Source organism: Halichoeres trimaculatus, unplaced genomic scaffold, assembly GCF_033239565.1.
Source record: "Halichoeres trimaculatus isolate MK-OKI-2021-1 unplaced genomic scaffold, fHalTri1.1 fHalTri1_scaffold_11, whole genome shotgun sequence".
Classification (NCBI taxonomy): Eukaryota; Metazoa; Chordata; class Actinopteri; order Labriformes; family Labridae; genus Halichoeres; species Halichoeres trimaculatus.
The window spans coordinates 3,311,744-3,332,377 of NW_027437189.1; the positions used below are offsets into that span (position 1 = coordinate 3,311,744).

At 43.9% G+C, this 20,634-nt stretch overlaps 1 protein-coding gene across 1 annotated transcript; it reads right to left on the reverse strand.

The window, feature by feature from the left end:
* Positions 1 to 258: 258 nt before the first annotated feature.
* On the reverse strand, positions 259 to 19,061 carry LOC141799471 (leucine-rich repeat neuronal protein 1). Its single transcript, XM_074681715.1, has 13 exons — positions 18,872 to 19,061; positions 10,058 to 10,204; positions 9,828 to 9,973; positions 9,614 to 9,715; positions 9,346 to 9,530; positions 8,980 to 9,222; positions 8,771 to 8,893; positions 6,947 to 7,069; positions 6,258 to 6,672; positions 6,034 to 6,166; positions 5,424 to 5,608; positions 3,991 to 4,149; positions 259 to 3,887 (listed from the first exon to the last, which is right to left on the reverse strand). Exons 2-13 carry the CDS (start codon positions 10,137 to 10,139, stop codon positions 3,342 to 3,344), a joined length of 2,442 nt encoding a protein of 813 aa, XP_074537816.1. The 5' UTR covers positions 10,140 to 10,204; positions 18,872 to 19,061; the 3' UTR covers positions 259 to 3,341.
* Positions 19,062 to 20,634: the final 1,573 nt, after the last annotated feature.

Genomic DNA, 20,634 nt, shown 5'->3' on the forward strand with positions numbered 1-20,634 from the left:
AGTGTGCTGTCATGTCATGTTATCACAGTTTTTTAATGAAAATGAAAGATTTTTGGGTTGTTAATGCCGTGTAAAGCTTCGGTGAACAACTTCTGGTTCATGTTTGGCGCCCCCTGTGGACAAAGCAGTACTTTTTCTCTCCTATATGTGAAAGCTGCAGTTTTATTTTTTTTTTTAAATCCCTACTTTGTAAAAAGAATCAAAGCTTTTCTTGAGTCCTAATGAATCATCTTAGGAGATTTTTATTTTCTCTTTTTTTTTTTTTGATAAATTAAAATCTACATGGAGAAGCCTGACACCTGTCCGACAAGATGATGTCCATGTTTTAAACAGATATCATCACAAGGACAGAGACAGTGAATGAAAGTGATTTAGACATGTTTCTACACGAGTTAGCGCCCCCTGCTGGACCACCTGGACACACCCCTGGTCGTCTGAAACACAAAGTGACATTTTTCTTCCACAAACTGCAGATTGGATTACACTGAGGTTTGTCTCTAATATTTTATTTATTCATGTTTTTGTCTCAGTTTTGACTTTTTGAAACTGATTTAAACTGTGGTAAGATTTTTGTTCGTCTCACTTCAAACTTAAGTCTCAGATCTGAAAACATAGTTTTTCTCTCTCCACCCTGCTCAAATTTCTGACCCGTCTCTCGAAGGATGACAATGACGAACTGTTGACCGGCTGCTGTCTCTCACACACAAAGTATAAAAACAGAATATATTTAAAGCATATAATCTTTGTTCATGTGTTCATGTCTCTTGTCATGCTCACAAAAGGACACGTGTTGTTCTTCAGTGCATAAAAACATGCAAAAATATAGATATATAGAGAAACTCTGTAAAGTAAGGTGTCGTCTGCGTACGGTGTGATGCTGTTGGAGGTCTGGAGCTACAGTTGAGCTGGAAACAGGAAGAAGAGGACGTGGCGCTGTGAAACTCAGCATGTGTCAGGGTAAATCTCTCTGACGTGTGTGTGTGTGTGTGTGAGGACGGCAGGTTTGAATACGGGACCCTTAAGTGCAGCTCTAAAAGGTTTAAAGTGAAGTTTTTTTGGAGGCGCTGCCTGTGCTCAGTGTTAGTGCTGCGTTCGTGTTCATCACATGAACTAAATTACAATAATCTGATTTAACAGTAAGCTACTGTCAGTGTGCTCCACAGAGAGGAGACGACGGGGAGGACAGGGGACGGGAAGAGGAGGAGACAGGGAGGAAGTCTGCTGAGGAGGAAACATCTGACTCACTGAGAACACTGTCGAGGAGTTTCACCCGCTGCTGTCGGAGGAGGAATCGTGCCAGTTGGAGCGTGTATCACCGATCGCCATCAGTGACGCTGTTAGGGGACATGCTGCTGTTTTTCATCCTTCAATTTGTTCACTTTAAAGCCTCATCATCCCATCACCATGCCGTCTATGGAAGACTCATAGTGCCAAAATAAAATATAACAAAAAAATTAACTAATCAAATTAGGTTTTAAATGAGACAAATTGACGTTTTAAATAATGAAAGATTTATTTAATTATTTTTTTCAATATCAAAAATTTAACACATTTAATTATTTATATATTTATTTGATTATTTATATATATCTCTTTTTGGCACTTTTAGTCCCCCACATCTGTTACGAAAATTCACATTTTATTTTTCATTGAGCATGTACTTTTCTGACTTCACTTTTTAGCTCGAGGAGAATCGACCAATCAGGAGCATGCATGCAAAAACAGTCTGTTTGCAGAGCAACAGCAGGAGTTCTAGAACTCTGAGGTCATAGACGGAATTCTGTCATTGATGACCTCAGAGTTTTGGGTGGAATCCTCCTCATCCTGCTCCATTTAGTTTGTGCTGAAATGATCTATACATAAATTTACAGTTGACGTTATCATGGAGGTTTGCGCACATTTTGGCAATGGAAGCAGCGTTCAGCTCCATTCATTCGTCATTTAGATGAATTAGCGTTCTTATTTTCGCTAAATTTTAACTGTAAACAGCATAAAAATGTCTGTTGTTGTTCTGTGGTCAGTATCAGAAACAATACTACACCATGGAATCAGCGTCTATCCAGTTTTGAATGTTACAGAGCTACAGGTGTTATGTAGCAAAGAGTGACCGTGCTAACTGGTGACTTAGCCAAACGTGTCAGTTATTGTTCGCTAACAGTCACCAGTGAACACGGTCACACTTTACACTAAAGCCCTGTTTACACAACGTTTCACCCTAAAACACAAAAATGCGGAAACGCTGAGGGACTGAGAACGCTGTAGTTAGCGTGTCAGGCCTGTAGGTGCCACTATAACTGTCATGTCCAGAAGCAGCTTTTGGTAGATCTCCACTGAAGTAAAGTTGGGCCAATCATCTGGTGTATTGGTGAATGCTACGAGCAGAAGTGGAGCAACAGATGCTCATTTTTGTGAGGCGGAGTGTGACGTTAGCGTTTCCACTCAATACTCCAGCTTACTGTTAACAACGGTGTCGGTAACGTTTCAGAAAAATTCAAGACGACGAAAACGCTGTTTCCGTGTCAACAAGAGGCTGAAACGCAACAATACTTTTGCGTTTCAACCTGAAACCTTTGTCCTGTAAACAGCCCCTAAAACACCAGCAACGTCTGAGGCTGTGCTGCAAAATTTCTTCTTTATCCAACCTCAGTTAACCAGGTTTGACCATAAAGAAATAATTCTAACCGCCAGATTTTATACTGAAAGTCAAACTTTGGTATATTATCAAACTATTAACTAGCCCCATTAGTAATCTTTTAAAACAAACAATTATTATTCTGATAAATTTGGTGCAGTTCTCTGTCTGGACGTAGTTTTCTGGCTCCTTAACCATAACCCAGATCTCAGACCTGTCCATCCTCACGTTGCTTGACAAACCATTGTACCCCGCAGCTGTGTTGCCAAAATGCACGCCCAGCCGTTACTTTCAAAACAGTAAATTGGTCTCTTCAGACTAACATCACATTTACAACCAGGCTGTAAAAATGGTCTTTTTGAATGGGTGTGTATGTGGTTTCTGCTGTTTCTGCACACAGCCTCTAGTGGACACTCAGGGAACTGCAGTTTGTGACACATTTAACAAAATGAGGGTCTTAGGTTTTATAATGAAGAGATGAAAAACAGCAGACTGCTCCTTTAACTGACATCACATGTCGCTTATCCCTCCTCTTTCTGTGTGTGTGTGTGTGTGTGTGTGTGTGTGTGTGTGTGTGTGTGTGTGTGTGTTGACATCTTCAAACCCTCCTCTGCGTCTGTCAGGCTCCTCTGGAGTCACATGACCTCAGTGTGTTTGCTGGTGTCTCTTGGCTCCTCCCCCCTCAGGTGTCCCCTCCCCCCTCCTGCAGCTACCACATGTAGGTCTTTGTGGTGTCGATCTGACTCCCCCCGGCCTCCTCCTCCTGCCTCCCCGCCGCCGCCCGCTCCTCCTCCTCCTTGTCGTCCTTGTCCTTCTCGGCTTCGCTCTCCCACAGCGTGATGAGCGGCGGGTACAGCTCGTTCAGGGGGATGGAGGTGGCGTGCTGCATGTACTTCTTCAGCGAGTGGCCGCAGGACTTGTGCTGCTGCACGCGGCGCCCCATGTACACCACCAGGAGCGCCATGATGGACAGAGCGAACATGGAGCCCATGACCGCCGCCAGCGCCACGCTGCTGCGCCGGGACGCCACCATCTCCACCAGGAAGCCCGCCTCCTTCGTGGTGATGTTCAGACAGGAGGTGTGGACGGGGGAGGAAGGCGAGGAGGAGGAGGGAGGGGTGGAGGTGAGGGAGGAGCTGGGAGAGGAGGAGGGAGAGGAGAGGGGGGAAGGAGATGAGGAGACGGTGAGGCAGACGTGGTACTCGGTGGACGGGAGGAGGTGAGTCAGGTTATACTCCTGGACGTCCACCGGGACCTGAGGGGGAGACGGGGGAGACGGGGGAGAAAACGAGGCGATATAAACAGTGTGTGTGATTTTTCAGTGAACACACTCAGGTGGCGCTCTCCCTTCCTCCTACCTTGGCGGTGTAGCTGATCTGAGGGTTGTCGATGTGCACAGTGGCGCTGGTCCAGCGCGGCAGAGGGAGTCCTGCTTCCTGATGGTTCTGACCCACAGAGGAAGAACCTCGACTGGGAAACAGCTTCCACTCCAAGACCACGGACTGAGCGTGCACCACCTGCACACACACACGTTACTTTTTCCAAACCAGTAATCAGATTAAAGTTACTTATCCAAATCACTGTGTGTTACTTTTCTTTTCATTTTTTTTCTGTGTCACTCCAGACAGCGCTGTGTGGCTGTACTGACCTCTGAACTGACGAAGACTTTGTTTACATTTGCCCCTCCAGGCGTGGGCAGTACTCTCTGGAGAGCTGACTCCTTTCTTTGAGGGACAAACGTAACCAAAGTCTTCGTCAGTTCAGAGGTCAGTACAGCCACACAGCGCTGTCTGGAGTGACACAGACTGCAGCAGAGGACTAACCCAGAGCGGACCATGATGGAATTTTGGTGAAAAACACGAGTGTTTGGACGATTAATGCAGTTTTAGGAGCGGCGCTGTCTATGCCCCGATGGATCCCATTTTACGGACGTCCGCTGCACGATTTTGGATCTAAATATCTCCCGAAGCACTGCTTGGATCAGGAAAACCTTCTGGGTGAGTATTTTGTTCTACTTCATGCTATAAACAATGCAAATGCTGTATGAACCGAACTTATCCTTTAACTAAACAAAAATGTGTTTTAACCGATTAATCGGTGGATTTTCAGTAGAATACTAAGATATTTGTTAGCTGCAGCCCTAGAGCAGACTGTCTAATAACATTTATTTTTGCTTATTGCATTAGAGGATTAACAGACGACAGCTTTGACAAAAAAATGAAACTGATAAAAACCAATCTAGACTGAAACAAAGTGTTACAAAAAATGACTTAAATCTAAAAAGAAACTGAACAGTTCTGTAGTGCAGCAAAAATAGTCCTGTAAAAGCTTCCTCTAGATGGATTTTGAAATTTAAAATGTACAAAAATAATATTTTTGTTTTGAATTGTAAAGTACATGTTTCACAACTACAAACAATCTCTGCATGTTCCTTTAAAAAAACATCATTTTATTATTCATTTTAATCACAATCGCAAAATTTTGCCAGGTGTTGTCAGCAGCTGATGAATGTAACGCATAAAGTAACTTGTAAATAACTTAGTTTCTTTAAAATCAAGTAATCAGTAAAGTAACTAAGTTACTTTTTAAAGAGTAATCAGCAATTGGATTACTTTTTCAAGGTAACTGTGGCAACCCTGCGCACAAACGCCATCATCTCTCTGAGTGAGCTACAAACATGTCCGACTACAAACTGACGCTGATGATGGATCTGTGTCTAACTTCAGGTACAGACTCTAACAGGTGAGACAGGTGAGACAGGTGAGACAGGTGAGACAGGTGGTGGTCTCACCTTGGCCATCAGCACGAGGGAAGCAGCCGACGAGTTCCCCGTCCACGCCTGCTCTCTGCCGGGATCAGCGCCCCACCAGCTCGCCCCGCCAGACCACGAGATCCCAGACCCCTGAGAGTCCACGAAAACTGAGACACTCTTCGTGTCAGCGCCCTCCATGTTCCACGCCACGCAGGTATACACACCTGAGACAAAGAGACAGAGGGAGGATGTTAGAATGATTTCAGATTTTGACATTAAATGACAGATTTTTCTTAAATAATCATTTTCAGTTAATTGAAGTGACGTGTGTCAATGCCTGTCATCATCCCACCACCAGGGGGCGCCAAACCCTCTGACAGTGAAGGAGAAGCTCAACAAATATTAAAGCAACCAGCTGATCCTGACACTTAACAGTTTTTAAACTTCAATCTCTAGAATTCGGATCGGGGTGCGTCCCATTTCATTTTACTGCAACCTCACCACATCACTTCAGATCACTTCTCTCTACCTGTCTGACAAGACTCGTACACCCTCATCTGGCTCTCAGGTCGTGAGTGATTAGTGAAGATGAAGAGGTGTCAGGTAAACAGAATGGAACGCCCCCCCTGACCCAGCAGCTCAGACCGACCTGTGTCTGACGCCTCGGCGTGCTCGATGACCAGCGCTCCAGGCTCTGACATGCGATGCTTCTTCTTCTTCTTAACGCTCAGGCCACGCCCCTCCTCTGATATGATTGGTGCAGCCACAGCCTCCGAGCTCACCTGGCCAGGTAGGAAAGAGACATGAAAGCGTTAACTTCCTCCTGACCTTTATGTGACGTACACACTCTCTGCTCACTCTGACTCCGCCCACCTTGTCTCCAGTGGGCGTCACCCAGTAGAACTGAGGGGCGGGGTCAGCGTCGGCCCAGCACTCCAGCGTGATTGGCTGCCCGGCGCTGACGTTCATGGCAGGCGGGAAGGTGTGAGGACTGATGTGAGGCAGGCAGCTGTTGGCTCCGCCCCCTCCCCACCCGAGCGCGACCACCTCCTGCAGCTCCCGGCCGATCAGGTGAGGCGGGGAGGAGCAGAGGCTGATGGAAGACTCCAGCAGCTTCAGGTGAGACTGGTTCCCCAGGTGAGGCCCCCAGGAAGACAGACAGTCACACCTGAGAGGGTTCGAGTGCACAGACAGCTCCTCAAGGGAAGGAAGCGAGGAGAGGAGGTCACCGGAGAGGAGGCTCAGCTGGTTACTGTGCAGGAGGAGCGTCCGCAGGGAGGACAGGTCGCTGAGGAGACAACAAGGAGAGGATTAAGGAAGCAAGGAAAGGAAACAAGGGACAAGAAGAAACCAAGGACAGAAGGTAATGAGGAATAGAAGGAAGATACAAAGGAAGCAAGGAAAAAAAGTGAACAAAACAAGAAGAGGAAACAAGGAGAGAGTAAAAGAGAGGGAAGGAAATAAAGAAGAGAAAAATTTAAAGTCAACATCATTCACAGACAGACAGACAGGTTAGAGACGGACAGGTAAGAGACAGACAGGTGTCAGGTGTGTAGAGTCACCTGAAGGCCTGTGGGTCGACGTAGGACAGTCTGGGGTTGCTGCAGATTTCCAGTTTGGCGATTTCTGGAAGATTCTGGAAAGCTGCTCGCTCCACCATCAGAAGTTCATCCATGTTGTTCAGACTAAAACACACACACACACACACACACTTGTCACTAAAACACACCTGAAAGTCAATCCAGCAGGGGGGGCTGCTTCATTCATCCACATTACCAAACTTCACATCGCTAAAACAAACAATCACACTAACATTAAAGAGGGGGTGTTTTTCTTTGTTTAGTCTTTATTTTGTCCCTCTGGTGCCCCCGTAGTTTCTTTTCATGGTTCACTGCTGATAAAAATCTCTGTTTTTCTCTCCCTGGTGTTTTAGAAAACTCTTATTTCAGCCTCAGTCTGAAACATTTTGTTTTAGCTGCTGTCTCTTTAAGGCTCCCTGCTCCACAAACCCCCTTCACTCTGATTGGTCAGCCCTTACTGTGCGTTCACGCCAAAAGAGGCAAAAGAGGCAAAAGAGGCAAGCACACCAGAAGTTCATTTATTAAAGCGGCTAAAGTGTCAAAAGCGTCAACAGATGAGAAGTTGAGCCTCGGTCAACTTTATGGTAATTAGCTACGACGCAGTTCAGCGCCAAGCGATGGCAACCAATCAGAGTAGAGATGTCCTTCGACCGAGTGGGCCAAAGGAACAACGCATGTAACTTTGGTTCCTCGTTCCGTCTTGGAAACAGAAAAGCTCATAAACTGTGTTCCGGCTCATCCTGTTCTTTTTAATGTCCGCCTTTTTAGCTACCACCAACAACAAAAAAATTTTGTGTCATTGAGGTGGTAGATTGTTCTGGTGAGTTAAAAAAAATGTGCAGTAATAGCAGAAAATAGTGAAGTGAAGTGTAGTCTGTGGCAAAGATGTAGCCTAGCCTAGCATGCTAGCATTTCTTGCTTCATCTGAATGAGATGACACCAGGGCTTCAGACGCTGGGGGGTGCAGGTTACTTTATTACCAAACAGTCTCCACTGGATCCTTCTGGATCCTTCCGTGGATGGCTTCGTACCAGACTGTGCGCCAGGATCTGAACGGACGCCGGTAACCTGGTTTTCTCTTGTCTGTTTTGGGCGACCTTTTTTCTTCCTTGAGGATTTATCTTTCGTTTCTTGTGGATCAACGTTGTTTTGTGTTACGGACTAAAGAGGACGGAAAAAACAGGATTAAAGGAGCGTTTAAAATAGTGTGAAGAAGGACAGCTTGTATTTTTTCATTAGTTGGGAACTTTTTCCTGATTTGGGGTTTATGAACGTTGAGATTATTGTTTTATTTTGGTTGTGATTTATTTTGGAACGGGGAATACGCACAGGCTGCGCAGGTGTTTAATAAAATATTTAGCCGCTTTTTCCTCTTTTGGTGTGAACGCACAGTTATAAGGAGAACTATGGCAGTTCTTAGTGTTTGAGGCCCGAAACCATTTTCGCGATGACCTCATTATTTCAGCGAGTCTCGTGAAGATGTGGTTTTATTTTTTGACGGACCACCCCAAATTTGGCAAGGCACAGTACCCCCTCTTTAAAGATTGTTCTTTCAGAGAAGTCATGACTTCAGGTTTGGGTTAACTCTCTCTCACAGTCAGACAGTGTGGTTCTGGTGTGGTTTAAGGTTTGGCGTAAATATCCTCACTGCAGACGATCTCAGATCTTCAGGAGGCCTCCTCTGGTGAGACTTTCCTCCCATCAGCTCAATAATTCAGGCTCATGAATCTCCCGCTCCAGGATCTGAGCCTCTGTCTTTAAAGAAGGACTTTGTGGAAATCTGACGTCTCTGTGTTTCCCTCTCACCTGAGCTCCTCCAGGTGCTGCAGGTTCTGGAAGTCTCCCTGCTGGACTCGGCTGATCGGGTTCCTGTTCAGATCCAGGAACTTGAGGTTAGGGAGCACGCTCAGAGCGTCTCGAGGAACCGACCTGTTAGAGAAACAGGTTTTCAGTGGGAATGTTAGAGACACAGCTGGAGGGGAATCAAACCAGCAACCTCTCACCCGCTGACCCACCTGAGCCGGTTGTCATAGAAGCTCAAACTCTCCAGGTAGTCAAGACCCAAGAAGGCAGCAGAGGGGACCGAGGCTAGACCCATCCCAGCCAGGACCAGGCTGTGCAGGCGGGACAGGGGCAGGAAGTTCTTCTCCTCCAGACCCAGGATGGGGTTCTCCCCGATCATCAGGATCTCCAGGGACGGCAGGGACTCGAACCAGCGGCTGTCGATGGCCACGAGCCGGTTTGAGTTCAGGTGGAGCCTGGAAGAGCAGGAAGAGGGCACCAAGACTCATTCAGGACCTGCTCTGTAAGGAGTCTTCATGAGACCCTGTAGAGGTCTGAGGGTTTTGGAGGGAAAAGGAGGAACAGGAAGTGTTTGTGACCTGAGCAGGTTGGTGAGCCCGGCGAAGGCTTTGGGTCCGATGGAGGAGATCTGGTTGTGGTTGATGTAGAGCTCCTCTAGACTGGACAGGTTCCTCAGACTGAAGTCCTCCAGCTCCTCGATGTGGTTCTCCTCCAGGTACAGAGTCACCAGCCGGCCCAGCGAGGACAGACCCATGGAGCTCACCTGGTCAGAGACAGAGACAGAGCGTTATTCAGCACCTGGAGGAGGAGGAAGAGGACCTGGACCATGAGGAAGAGGTGTGGTACCTGTGTGAAGTGGTTCTGGGACAGATCCAGCTCTGTCAGGTTGGTCAGACTCTGGAGCTCGGAGGTGATGGAGGAGATGTTGTTACTCTGCAGGAGCAGCACCTGAAACACAGAACGACAGGTGGGATCAGGTTCACGGCGCCCTGACACATCCCATAATAACCCCCCCCCCCCCCCCCCCCCCCCCCCCCCAAAGTTAGCCCCCCACACTGACCTGAGTGTCTGACGAGACGTTCGCTGGGACCCTCTGCAGGTGGAGCTCGTTACAGTCCACGGTCCGGGCCTGGTGGTACACGGACTGAGGGGTGTACCAGGGCCTGGTCTCACACACACACTGCAGAGGACACAGCACAGCGCCACCTACAGGACACACAGAAACACTCTTACAGCTGATCATATCAACCTGAAATAACCTTTAAAATCATTCTGTAATCTGATCCTTACCGTCACTGGCTCCGCCCACTCCAGCACACACTGATGATGTCACCAGGAAGAGGAGGAGACTTAAACAAACTGCAGATCCCATGGTGCACTGGGGGCGGGGCACAGAGGAAGTGGTGGTTAAAGTCCTCCAAAGGGTCACATGAACAGCTGGAGGAAACAGGAAGTGATGTCATCAATGCAGGTTAATTGTTCATTTAATACAATGCTCCGTTTGGAGAATGACCTCCAGTAACCTCGCAACGTCACAGCCCTTTGTGCTCTGATTGGTCAGTTCTATCAGAGGGGCGGAGGGGGTAGAGCCAGGGGGCGGTTTTTGCAGCATGGCAGTATTTACAAAATCGCCATATTGGATGGGGCAGACCGAGCGAGTTTGCTGTTTGCCAAAACTTCCCCGTAAGGCATTGATAGCACTAATAAAATGGCAGAGTGTAGGATACGTCCTTTTCTATTGGACCCTGAGTCAGACCCGGACGGTTCTGCAGCTCAGGAGGATGAAAATCCACCTGAACACAGATCATCTCAGGACGCTTCAGTGTGGTGAGTCAAACCGGTACTGTAACATGTATAGTTTATACGTGGAAATATAGGCAGACTTCACCAATAACCTATTTCTATAACAGGGCTCCATCCTGCTCCTTCACTTTTCTCTGTCTGTTTTATCCATCATGCTGAAAGTGTCGTCTAAAGATCGCCTCTACCGTCAGTTCCTCACTATGTTATTACCGCAGCATTATTGTGGTCCAGGTTCACAGTGCATGTCAGAACAAGCATGCAAATATCACAGTCTCACAAGTATTACGAAGTCTGCTAAAACTACAGTGTTTTAACTGCTAATTCACCATGTAAAGCCAAGCTGCTCAGCAGAGCAGAGTCCCTGCATCCAGCATCTGAGGGGGGATACTCGGCTCGTAGTGGGTGTATCCCTCGGTGGTGGTTGTGTGACTAACTGACATCACAGAGGAGGAGCTGCTTTATCAGGTTACTCCAATAAAAAGAAAGGATCCTCGTGTCGTCACGACGGTCGAAATCTCGCGGCCAACTGGCAATGACCTATTTTCAGAGGCATCGAATCTCGTTCTAGGATATCAGAAAAAATACAATATCTCATTTTTTGAAAATTCAGGGGGTGAAAGGTCTTGTTTTCAAATTTATTTTATTATATGCAAGTATTAAATCAGGCATCAGCATGATATGTCCCCTTTAATCTGAGCCACAGTCAGCTTACAGGTCCAGAATAAATGTCTGATTTTCAGATTTATAACGAGCCTTAACGAGCTTTAACGAGCTGCTGCTACCTGAAGCAGGTGTTAGCCTAGCTGTTAGCTCATCTCCTGAGGTGTTTAATTAAAAACATGGAGACGCTTCCTCCAACAATAACCCTGTAAATGAGACCTCCAGATATTACTCAGCAGGAGTCTAACAGCTGTACACACACACACACACACACACACACACACACACACACACACACACACACACACACACACACACACACACACACACACACACACACACACACAGAGTGAAGCTACACACTGCGCATTAGCAGTAACTGTGTCAAATTCATGTTGCAGCAAATGTTAACACGCTCTAACAACGCTGAGACTCTGTGTGTGTGTGTGTGTGTGTGTGTGTGTGTGTGTGTGTGTGTGTGTGTGTGTGTGTGTGTGTGTGTGTGTGTGTGTGTGTGTGTGTGTGTGTGTGTGTGTGTGTTTGTGTGTGTTGCATGAGAACGGAGCCCGGGGACGAATATAATCGCATCAAAGTCTCTCCACCTCACTCTGCAGCCGACAACAGATCCCTCGTTTACATCTCTCACACACACACAAACACACACACACACACACACACACACACACACACACACACACACACACACACACAGCGTGGAGCAGGAAACGGGGACACCTTGCCACTGGAGCCATGGCAACCAGCCAGGAAGTGACACACACACAGGGGGGCGGAGACTGAAGCCTGATTGGTGGAGATGGTTTCAAACTTACTAGAAGTTGTTTTGAACTTTAAAGTTACATGTGATGTCATGATTGACAGCACTGTGGACCAATGAGGCTTCCGTAGCCCTGTGAGACCCTGTGACACCTGAGGGACACACCTGAGCTTCAGAGACGAATTAGAGGTGGGTGTGTCAGAGGAAGAGGCGGGGCTTATGTGCAAGATGTTTGCAATGATTATGAGACATTTTGGCTTCACTTTTGAGACATAGAACAGCATGTACATGATGTCTTCAAGCCTCACCCAAGGCATGATGGGAAACTGAGTCACACAGGGTCTAAAAGTCAGCAAACATCTAACGTGTCATTTCTTTTTCTTCACAGCTCAAAGGTCAAAATCTGACCCATCAGGGCAGCAAAGGTTTAAAAACAGCACCAAATGTAAAGTTATGCTCAATAACAATGCTAACAGCTTTATGCTAAGTATGCTAAGCTAACAAGCAGCCATTGTAACTGATTCTTGACAGACAGGGGAGGAGATGGAGGCTGTTTGTTTCTCCCTCCAAACTTCTCCCAAACTTCAGATTCTTTCAACAGAGACTTTCTGACTCTTCCAGACGTGTACGTGAAGTTCACCTGCTTTCATCCTTTTCCCATCATGCCCTGGGGTCATGCAGCTGGCAGCCTCCTCCTGAGGTCAGCGCTGTTTACGTTCACGCCGCAGAAACCCTCTGAACGGCTTCATCTCCTCCAACGCTGACAGGAAACAGAGTCAGGAGGGAGAAGAGGCAGGAGGAGTTCAGGGTTTCATCTCCTGGTTATTTCAGCAGAGCTCTGCTTTCCCAGCCGTCCCTGAAGGCAGCGCGGGGAGCAGCTTTGTGTCTGACAGATCGTTCAATCGTCTGAACCTCCTCCTGCTGCTGAACGACAGACTGAAGGAGGTTCGTCTGCGAGCCCGACATCTAAGCATCTCCTCCCCCGTCCTCCCCCATTCCTCCCCCATTCCTCCCCTCTCCTCCCCCCTCCCTCTGCTGCTGAGCAGATGGAATATTGATGAGCTGGTATTAATTATTTAACGAGCTGTGAGCGCCTCGTTAAGTGTCCTGCTGCAGAGGCTGTGATTGGAGGAGAGGGAGGGACGCTGCTTAATTAACTGTGACACACACACACACACACACACACACACACACACACACACAGAACAAACACTGCTTATGAACTCTCACATAAACAGGAAGTCAGGTTTGTCTCCACATTAAGAACAAACTCATCGAACAAGGAGAGTTTGTTTACTCTGAAGACTAACTTCCTGTTAGCCTGTCTGATGGAGGAGCCTCTTGGAGACGACTCTTTCCAAACTCTGGTCTCAGAACGTGAAGCTGATGCTGAAGTGTTACAGACTGCAGTTCCATAAGTGTCCACTAGAGGCTGTGTGCAGAAACAGCAGAAACCACATACACACCCATTCAAAATGGCTGATTTTTACAGCAGAAACAAACATGTTCACAGCCTGGTTCAAAACAGGATTTCAGTCTGAAGTGATTATTTCTCTGTCAGCACAAACTGATCAGGGGGAGAAGTTACTATGACTCGTGCGGCTCTTTGACTCCTCTGCAGTGGCTTCTTGTAGCTTTAAAAATATTATTAAAATAAAGAGTTGTAATTTTTCTTCCAGAGGGTATTGATGATTAAAGACACTGACACTAAATAAAATCCTGCATTAACATTTAGTTGAACTAAATCTTCATCCCATCTGTCAATAAAGCCTGCCACCGCTCTACTTCACCTCCTACAACATCAACAGCCCACCAACTTTCCATGCACCTGTGGCTAACCTCAAGTTTTACAGCCCTGGGAAGATAACTACATCTACAAAAATGTTTTTAAGTTTTGCATGTTTCAAATCAAAAAAGCAAAATATAAAATTAAGACAATTTTTAAAATTCTGCAAAAATGTAAGTTTCAAAAATGTTTGCAACTTCTTGACATTTCCAAATTGTTTGATATTTTTGCATATTTTTGAAGCTTCAGAATTTTTATACATTTTGCAATTTTTGTGGATTTTTGAAGTTTCAATTTTTTTCAATTTTTGCAACTTTTTGAAATTTCATAATTGTGTTTAAAGTTTGCATGTTTCGAATAAAAAAAGCAAATTTTGAAATGTAGAGAATTTTGAAACCGCTATTTTTTTCAGTTTCAAAATTTTTGGCAACCTCTTTACATTTCAAAATTGTTTGATATTTTTGCATATTTTTTACATTTCAGAATTTTTATACATTTTGCAATTTTTGTGGATTTTTGAAGTTTCAATTTTTTTCCATTTTTGCAACTTTTTGAAATTTTAAAATTGTGTTATAGTTTTGCATATTTCAAATAAAAAAGGAAAATTTAAAATTTAGAGAATTTTTGAAATTCTGCACTTTTTTCAGTTTCAAAAACTCTTGCAACCTCTTGACATTACAAAATTGTTTGATATTTTTGCATTCTTTTTTACATTTCAGAGTTTTCATACATCTTGCATTTTTTTGCATATTTTTTACATTGAACATTTTTTTTATTTTTGCAAATGTTTGACATTTCAAAAAAAAATTTTAATTTCTAAAAATCTTTGGTCTATCTTTTTAATTCCTTATTTTATTTTTACAACTTTTTCAATTCAATTTTTTTGCAAATATTTTTTTCTCTGCAATTTTCCAAAATTAAATGCTGAAATTTATGCTGAAAGTTTTTGCATATAATTTAAACATAATTTTTTCTAATATTTGCAAAAAAATAATTAATTTAAAAACTAAGAGATCACTTGTGCAAATTTATAAATTATTGTTCAGATAGTCATTTACTAGGTTTTAACTTTGTAAGGAATTTTACGCACTTGTCGTCTTTATTGTGAAGATAAAGTAGATTTTGTGGCTCCTGAGTGATAAAGGTAGCCGTTAGTGAGGAGGCTGAACCCCCGCCTCTTTTCCCCCTCTTTTAAACTCTGGATCAGAAACACATGGTGATGTCACAGAGTCCAGGTCCCTGTTTCATCCAGGTACAGTGGTGTTTAACAGATGTTGGTCTGCTGGGTGACAGCCAGATGTTTGCAGATGAAATGGTTTTATGTCGTTCAGGTTGTAGTTTGAGATGTTAATCATGCTGGTTTGAAATCACAGCGGAGATTAAAGTTTGATTATTCTGTGATATGGACCCAAACTGAAACCAGAGATGTGTGCTGGAAACTTGTTTCCTCTCTCCTCCTCTCCTCCTCCTGGTTCCTCCCTGGAGGAGCAGTGTTCTGTCAGAGATGAAGAGCAGAGTTGGATGAGTTGAGTTGTTGTTGCGTAATGATTCTTCAGAAACTCGGGGATGAAACTGGGTCGCAGAGTTTTCTTCACTTCACTCCACTTGTTTCACATTCAGAGGGTTTCCACGGTAACGAGCATCCTCCTTTATGTAATCACTCCTTCCTGACCTCCTCAACTCTGCACCAACCGAAGATTCTCCTCTCTTTGTCACGACGAGCTGCTTCAAACACACAAGTTTGACTGAAACACCATCAGCTCGGAGTCTCTGCTGGATAAAAACTTCCTCTCTGCTTCCTAAACTGACTTTTAACCCCTTAAAGTTAGTCTCAGACTAAATCAGAGGTGTCAGGTTACGGTTTGTAGCTTGAGGAGAATCGACCAATCAGGAGCATGCATGCAAAACAGTCTGTTTGCAGAGCAACAGCAGGAGTTCTAGAACTCTGATGTCATCAGGGACAGAACGGAACTGTTACCGGTTAAATCTGAGGATGAATGGAAACTCCAACCGTAGAGGTTTGAATGACATTGGTGGAAGGAGGGTGAGAGGAAGAGGTCCAACTTTTTGCCAACCACACTTAAAGTTGGCTTTTTCACATTTTTCTTTTTTTTTTTGATGGCACCACACAGCTTTTGAATTCATGTGGCAATGTAAAATAAAAGCAAGAATTGAACACGGTAGATCTTACTTATTCTTTGTCGAGCAAGCTTCTTGTTAGTCTCTTGATCCTGTATCGCTGGAGCTTTTTGTCCTTCAAGGCCACTGTAGCTTCTCAACAGGAGAGGTGAGTGAGGAGGAGTTTCAGGCTAGAATCAAGCGACAAACTGCTTCTAGTCTTTCCAATCTCAGTTTTATTCTGTGTACCATGTTGTATTATTATAGCAGCTAGCTGGACGTCCTTTTTATCAAGTTAAGTTTATTGAGTTATTATCTTTATCTACACATCTGTATCATTATTTAATCCTTATGTATACTTTCATACAGAAGTGTATAGGGAAGTATATATAGAGATGTCAGATCCCCTAAACCAGTGGTTTTCAAAGTGAGGGCCTCAGAAAATTGGAAGAAACTGAAAAAATAGAAACTGGTGTTTTTTTCTATAACAATTTGTCCTGAACATGGAACATGTTAAGTCCCAGTATTGTCTTTAGGTGGTTTTGAAAATGAACTAAACTTTAAGGCTCTTCCTCTGTCTAATTACTGGCTACATGTAAGAAAGGAGTATCCCACTTTGGTTGACAGAGCCCTGAAACACCAATCTCCCTTTGCAACAACCTTCTTATGTGAGTCTGGCTTTTGCTGGCGTTTGTTTATTATTTCTTATCTTAACAAATGTAATAATTATTGAAAAGTGAATAGAAGTTAAAAAGTACATAGACTGTTGGTTTCCAGTGGGGGTCCTCGGCCAGAAGCAAATGCTGTTTGGGGGGCCTTGGCTTAGTAAAGTTTGGGAACTCCTGCCCTAAACAAATCTTAAGACCTGTAATGTGCATTTTTGGGGTAATATGATAAAGAATGAGGACATCATCATCAACATTCAAAACGAGAACTAAAAATTGCAAAAAATTGAAAATACTGAAGAATCGCAATTTTAATAAAATTGGAAAAAAAATGTGACAGATTTGAATCAGAAGAAAAGCATATCGAGTGTATTACTGCCACGCCAGGGAAAAAAATTATCACATTATAACCTGATAATTTTTCTTGATGTGATACTTATTTTTTACCTTAAGATGCTGAATTGTGTTTTTTCCTGGTTAACAGAGGTTGAATGAATTGAGAAACAAGACATATCCACGTAGGAACCTTTGTGTGTTAGCAGTTACTCTGGGGACAGTTAATGAAGACGGAGTTAACCTTCAAGAAGTATCTGTTACTATGGTCTGTTGTCCATTCATATTTTACATAGTTACATATTTTACTTCTATACGGTGGCCGGTGGGTGTCGGACCATTTGCAAAAGCTACGAACGAAAACACAACGAAGTGAAAAGAGGCTAGTTATTCAAACAGACACAGAAAAGTTGCTTAAGTAAGTAAAGGATTTTCTTTTTTGACTTCATCTATGATCAATAAAGTTTCATAGAGGTCTCACACTGGAATATTCTTTGTAATAGTACTTATATTTTTTTATTTACCAGAAAATGTCATCTTATATTTAGCTTTATGAATCATTAGTGTTAGCATTAAAGCTATATTCATCATAGCTGAGAGTAAAAAAAAACAACAAACGTTTCTTTCACAACTTTTCTGTGTCTGCTAGGATAACTGTCCACTTAACTTACGTAGTGGCTGCACTTCCAGTGGCTGCTTTTGCAAATCGGCTAAGACCTACAGGCCAACGTACTTAGCTACAAATTTAAAAAAACCTGACAGTTATAATGAGACTAGTTTTTGGCAGCGTTGTACTGGTACAGCCTTCTATAGCTCCTCCAGGTTGTCGATCTTAGTGAACGCAACATTATTTCATCCACGGTGTTCGATAACTAACAAACCAAAAATAAAAATAAAAATCTGAAAATTCTGTATCCCATTAGCACGTGAAACTTCTCATGTTACAACGTGACACTGTTGAGATTTTTTTTTTTTTATTTCTAGTGAGGCAGTAATGGGCTTCCGTACTTTTGTTCTTACGTTATGTTTTAATTTCATTCATACGTCAGGTGGAAACAGTGGTTTTATGGTTAGTAAGCTAGCTTAATGTACACATAAAGTTTTGCTAATGTTAAATGCTGCATCTTTATCTAAAGGAGCTGGAATGGGCTTTAGCATTTACTCTGAGGTTTTGACTGAAAGATTCATCACAACCAATCACAACACAGCGCTAAAGCTCATAAGCTACACTGAGCTAAGCTAGCTGCTAGCTTTGCGCTTAGAGCTGAGGTTGACAACATGAGAGCGGAAACTACTTTAAAAAATCAAACTGTAGAAACAAAAACATGACTAAAGAGCAGGAACTGGGTCTGAACAGGGAACCAAACCATGTTTATCTGACTTTGAGCTGCTAGCTAACAGCTTTAGCCCCTGGTTCACCAAACAGAGCACCAACATAACTTAATACAGGATATCAATATGTAACATAAGAGGTTAAAAACAGCATTTATGTCAAAGTTTAGCATATTTTCATGTTAAAAACATGCTCCAGGTCACACTCACAGCCTGGTAACGCTTCTCTTTGGGACAAACAAACATCCCATAATTCAAATAATCTCAAAGTGAAGCTAACAGGAAGTCACCATGACCAAACTTTGAGTCAGTTTACAAAAAAAGTCCTGAAATAACCCCGAGATAATGAAGAGAGGCTTTCCTTCTGCTGATCCATTATTCATACTAAACTTTGAGCTGCTTTGTCCCGGAACATCCCATAATAACACACACACACACATAGACACACACACAGTTACAGCTGCACAAACACACACTCTGCCTCACACACCCACACACACACACCCAGCAGGTCAGGACGGAGTGGTGATGAAGATGAGAGGATGTTACCTTCATGCTAACACCTCAGACCTCCTCCAGACCTCCCCTCTCTAACACCGACCCCTCCGGAGCTCAGACGCCCAGCGCCTCACCTTCTCCTCCGCCTGCAGCTCCTCCTGCTCCGGGACCTCACACCGGGACAGTCCGGTTCGGTTCAGACCAGCTGAGTCCTTCAGGTTCTCCGGTTTGTTCAGGTTTTTGTTGATCCGGATGAGGTCGGACCGAGTCCTGAAGCCGCTTTTATCCGAAGCATCCCTCCCTCTCTCCTCTCTTGTCCTCTATCAGGTCCGCAGCAGCTGACGCGGAGGCAGCCAATGAGGTTTGTAGGCCACCAGATGACGGGCCAATCAGAGCGCGGATGCTGCAGCGGTGATGAAGGAGAGGGGGAGGAGGAGGGAGGTGAACATGACGTAATGCTCTAGATTCTCCTAATGACTCCCTCCCCGTCTCTCTCTGATGGAGCTGAAGGAGGAAGAGTTCAAACTTTGACAGAGTCACAGAGTCACACCTGACAGGTGCTCAACACAGCATACTACTGTGGTAATTATACATGATGTTAATGAGTAAGATACAGAACAGATCTGAAGCTTTTAAAGGGACAGAGAGGATTTTCTTAGTGATCTTACAAAAGACTCATTTCTAGATATATGTCAGATTATAAACCACATTTTGAAATGAGATTAGGTTATGTCTAAATGCTACTTCTTAGCTGATGAAGTTTAGGAGAGAGAAGAGAGATCTGTGTTTTTCTCTGCTAAAAACGATTTCTGTGATTAATTTTGTAGTGATGGTGGACACTGGAATCTAACTGTCAGACAGAAAAAAAAGACAAAAGAGCAGAAAAACGATAAATAGGAGACAGATAGAGCATGAGCTTAAGGCTAACACACAGACTAAAGGCTAAAACATAATCAAAAGGCTAAAAAAAACAAGCTAAAAGCTGGAACACGAGCTAGAAGCTGAAATATAAGTGAGAAGTTAGAACACATGCTGAAAGCTAAAACAAGCTATAGGCTAAAACATGAGCCAAAGGCCAGAGAGAGAGCCACACTCTAAAACATGAGCTAGGGGCTAAAACACGAGCTAGAAGTAGAGACACAAGCTGAAAGCTAAAACAAGCTATAGGCTAAAACATGAGCTAAGCGCTAAAACACGAGCAAATGCTTAAACACAAGCTAGAAGCTGAAACACTAGCTACAGGCTAAAACATAAGCTAAATGCTTTAACACAAGCTAGAAGCTGAAACACCTGCTGAAAGCTAAAACACAAGCTAAATGCTAAATCATAATCTAGAAGTTTAAACATGAGCCAAAGGCTAAAACATGAGCTAGGTGCTCTAACACGGGTTTAAGGCTAAAACATGAGATTAAGGCTAAAACACAAGCTAAAAGCTAAAACACATGCTTAAGGCTGAGACATTAGCTAGAAGCTGAAAAACAAGCAAAAAGATAAAACCAGCTATGGCTTAAACAAGAGCTTAGCACTAAAACATGAGCTAAAGGCTAAAACACAAGCTCCTTGCTCTAACATGAGCTAAAGGCTAAAACATAAGCTAGAAGCTATAACAAAAGCTTAAAGCTCAAACATGAATAAGAATTCAAAACACCAGCTAAAAGCTTAAAGAAGCTATACGCTAAAACATGAGTTGAAGGCAAAACATGAACTAAGCACTTAGACATGAGCTAAGTGCCAAAAACACAGGCTTAAGGCTAAAGCATAAGCTAAAGGCTAAAACCCAGGCTAAACTGTTTGTGCTAATGTTGGCTCCAACCCACAGTCAGCAGTTATTCTGCAGTGGTCTGTTCAAACTTGAGAGTCTATCAATAAAATGAAGAGCCAGGTTACGTTAGCTCTG

What these genes read in the sequence shown, in the direction of transcription:
- LOC141799471 (XM_074681715.1), bottom strand. Translation starts at nt 10,139, where the DNA reads ATGGGATCTGCAGTTTGTTTAAGTCTCCTCCTCTTCCTGGTGACATCA. An exon ending in ACGTCTCGTCAGACACTCAG is followed by an intron (nt 9,716 to 9,827) that starts GTCAGTGTGGGG and finishes TCTGTGTTTCAG; the next exon opens with GTGCTGCTCCTGCAGAGTAA. An exon ending in CGCCGAGGCGTCAGACACAG is followed by an intron (nt 5,609 to 6,033) that starts GTCGGTCTGAGC and finishes TCTTTGTCTCAG; the next exon opens with GTGTGTATACCTGCGTGGCG.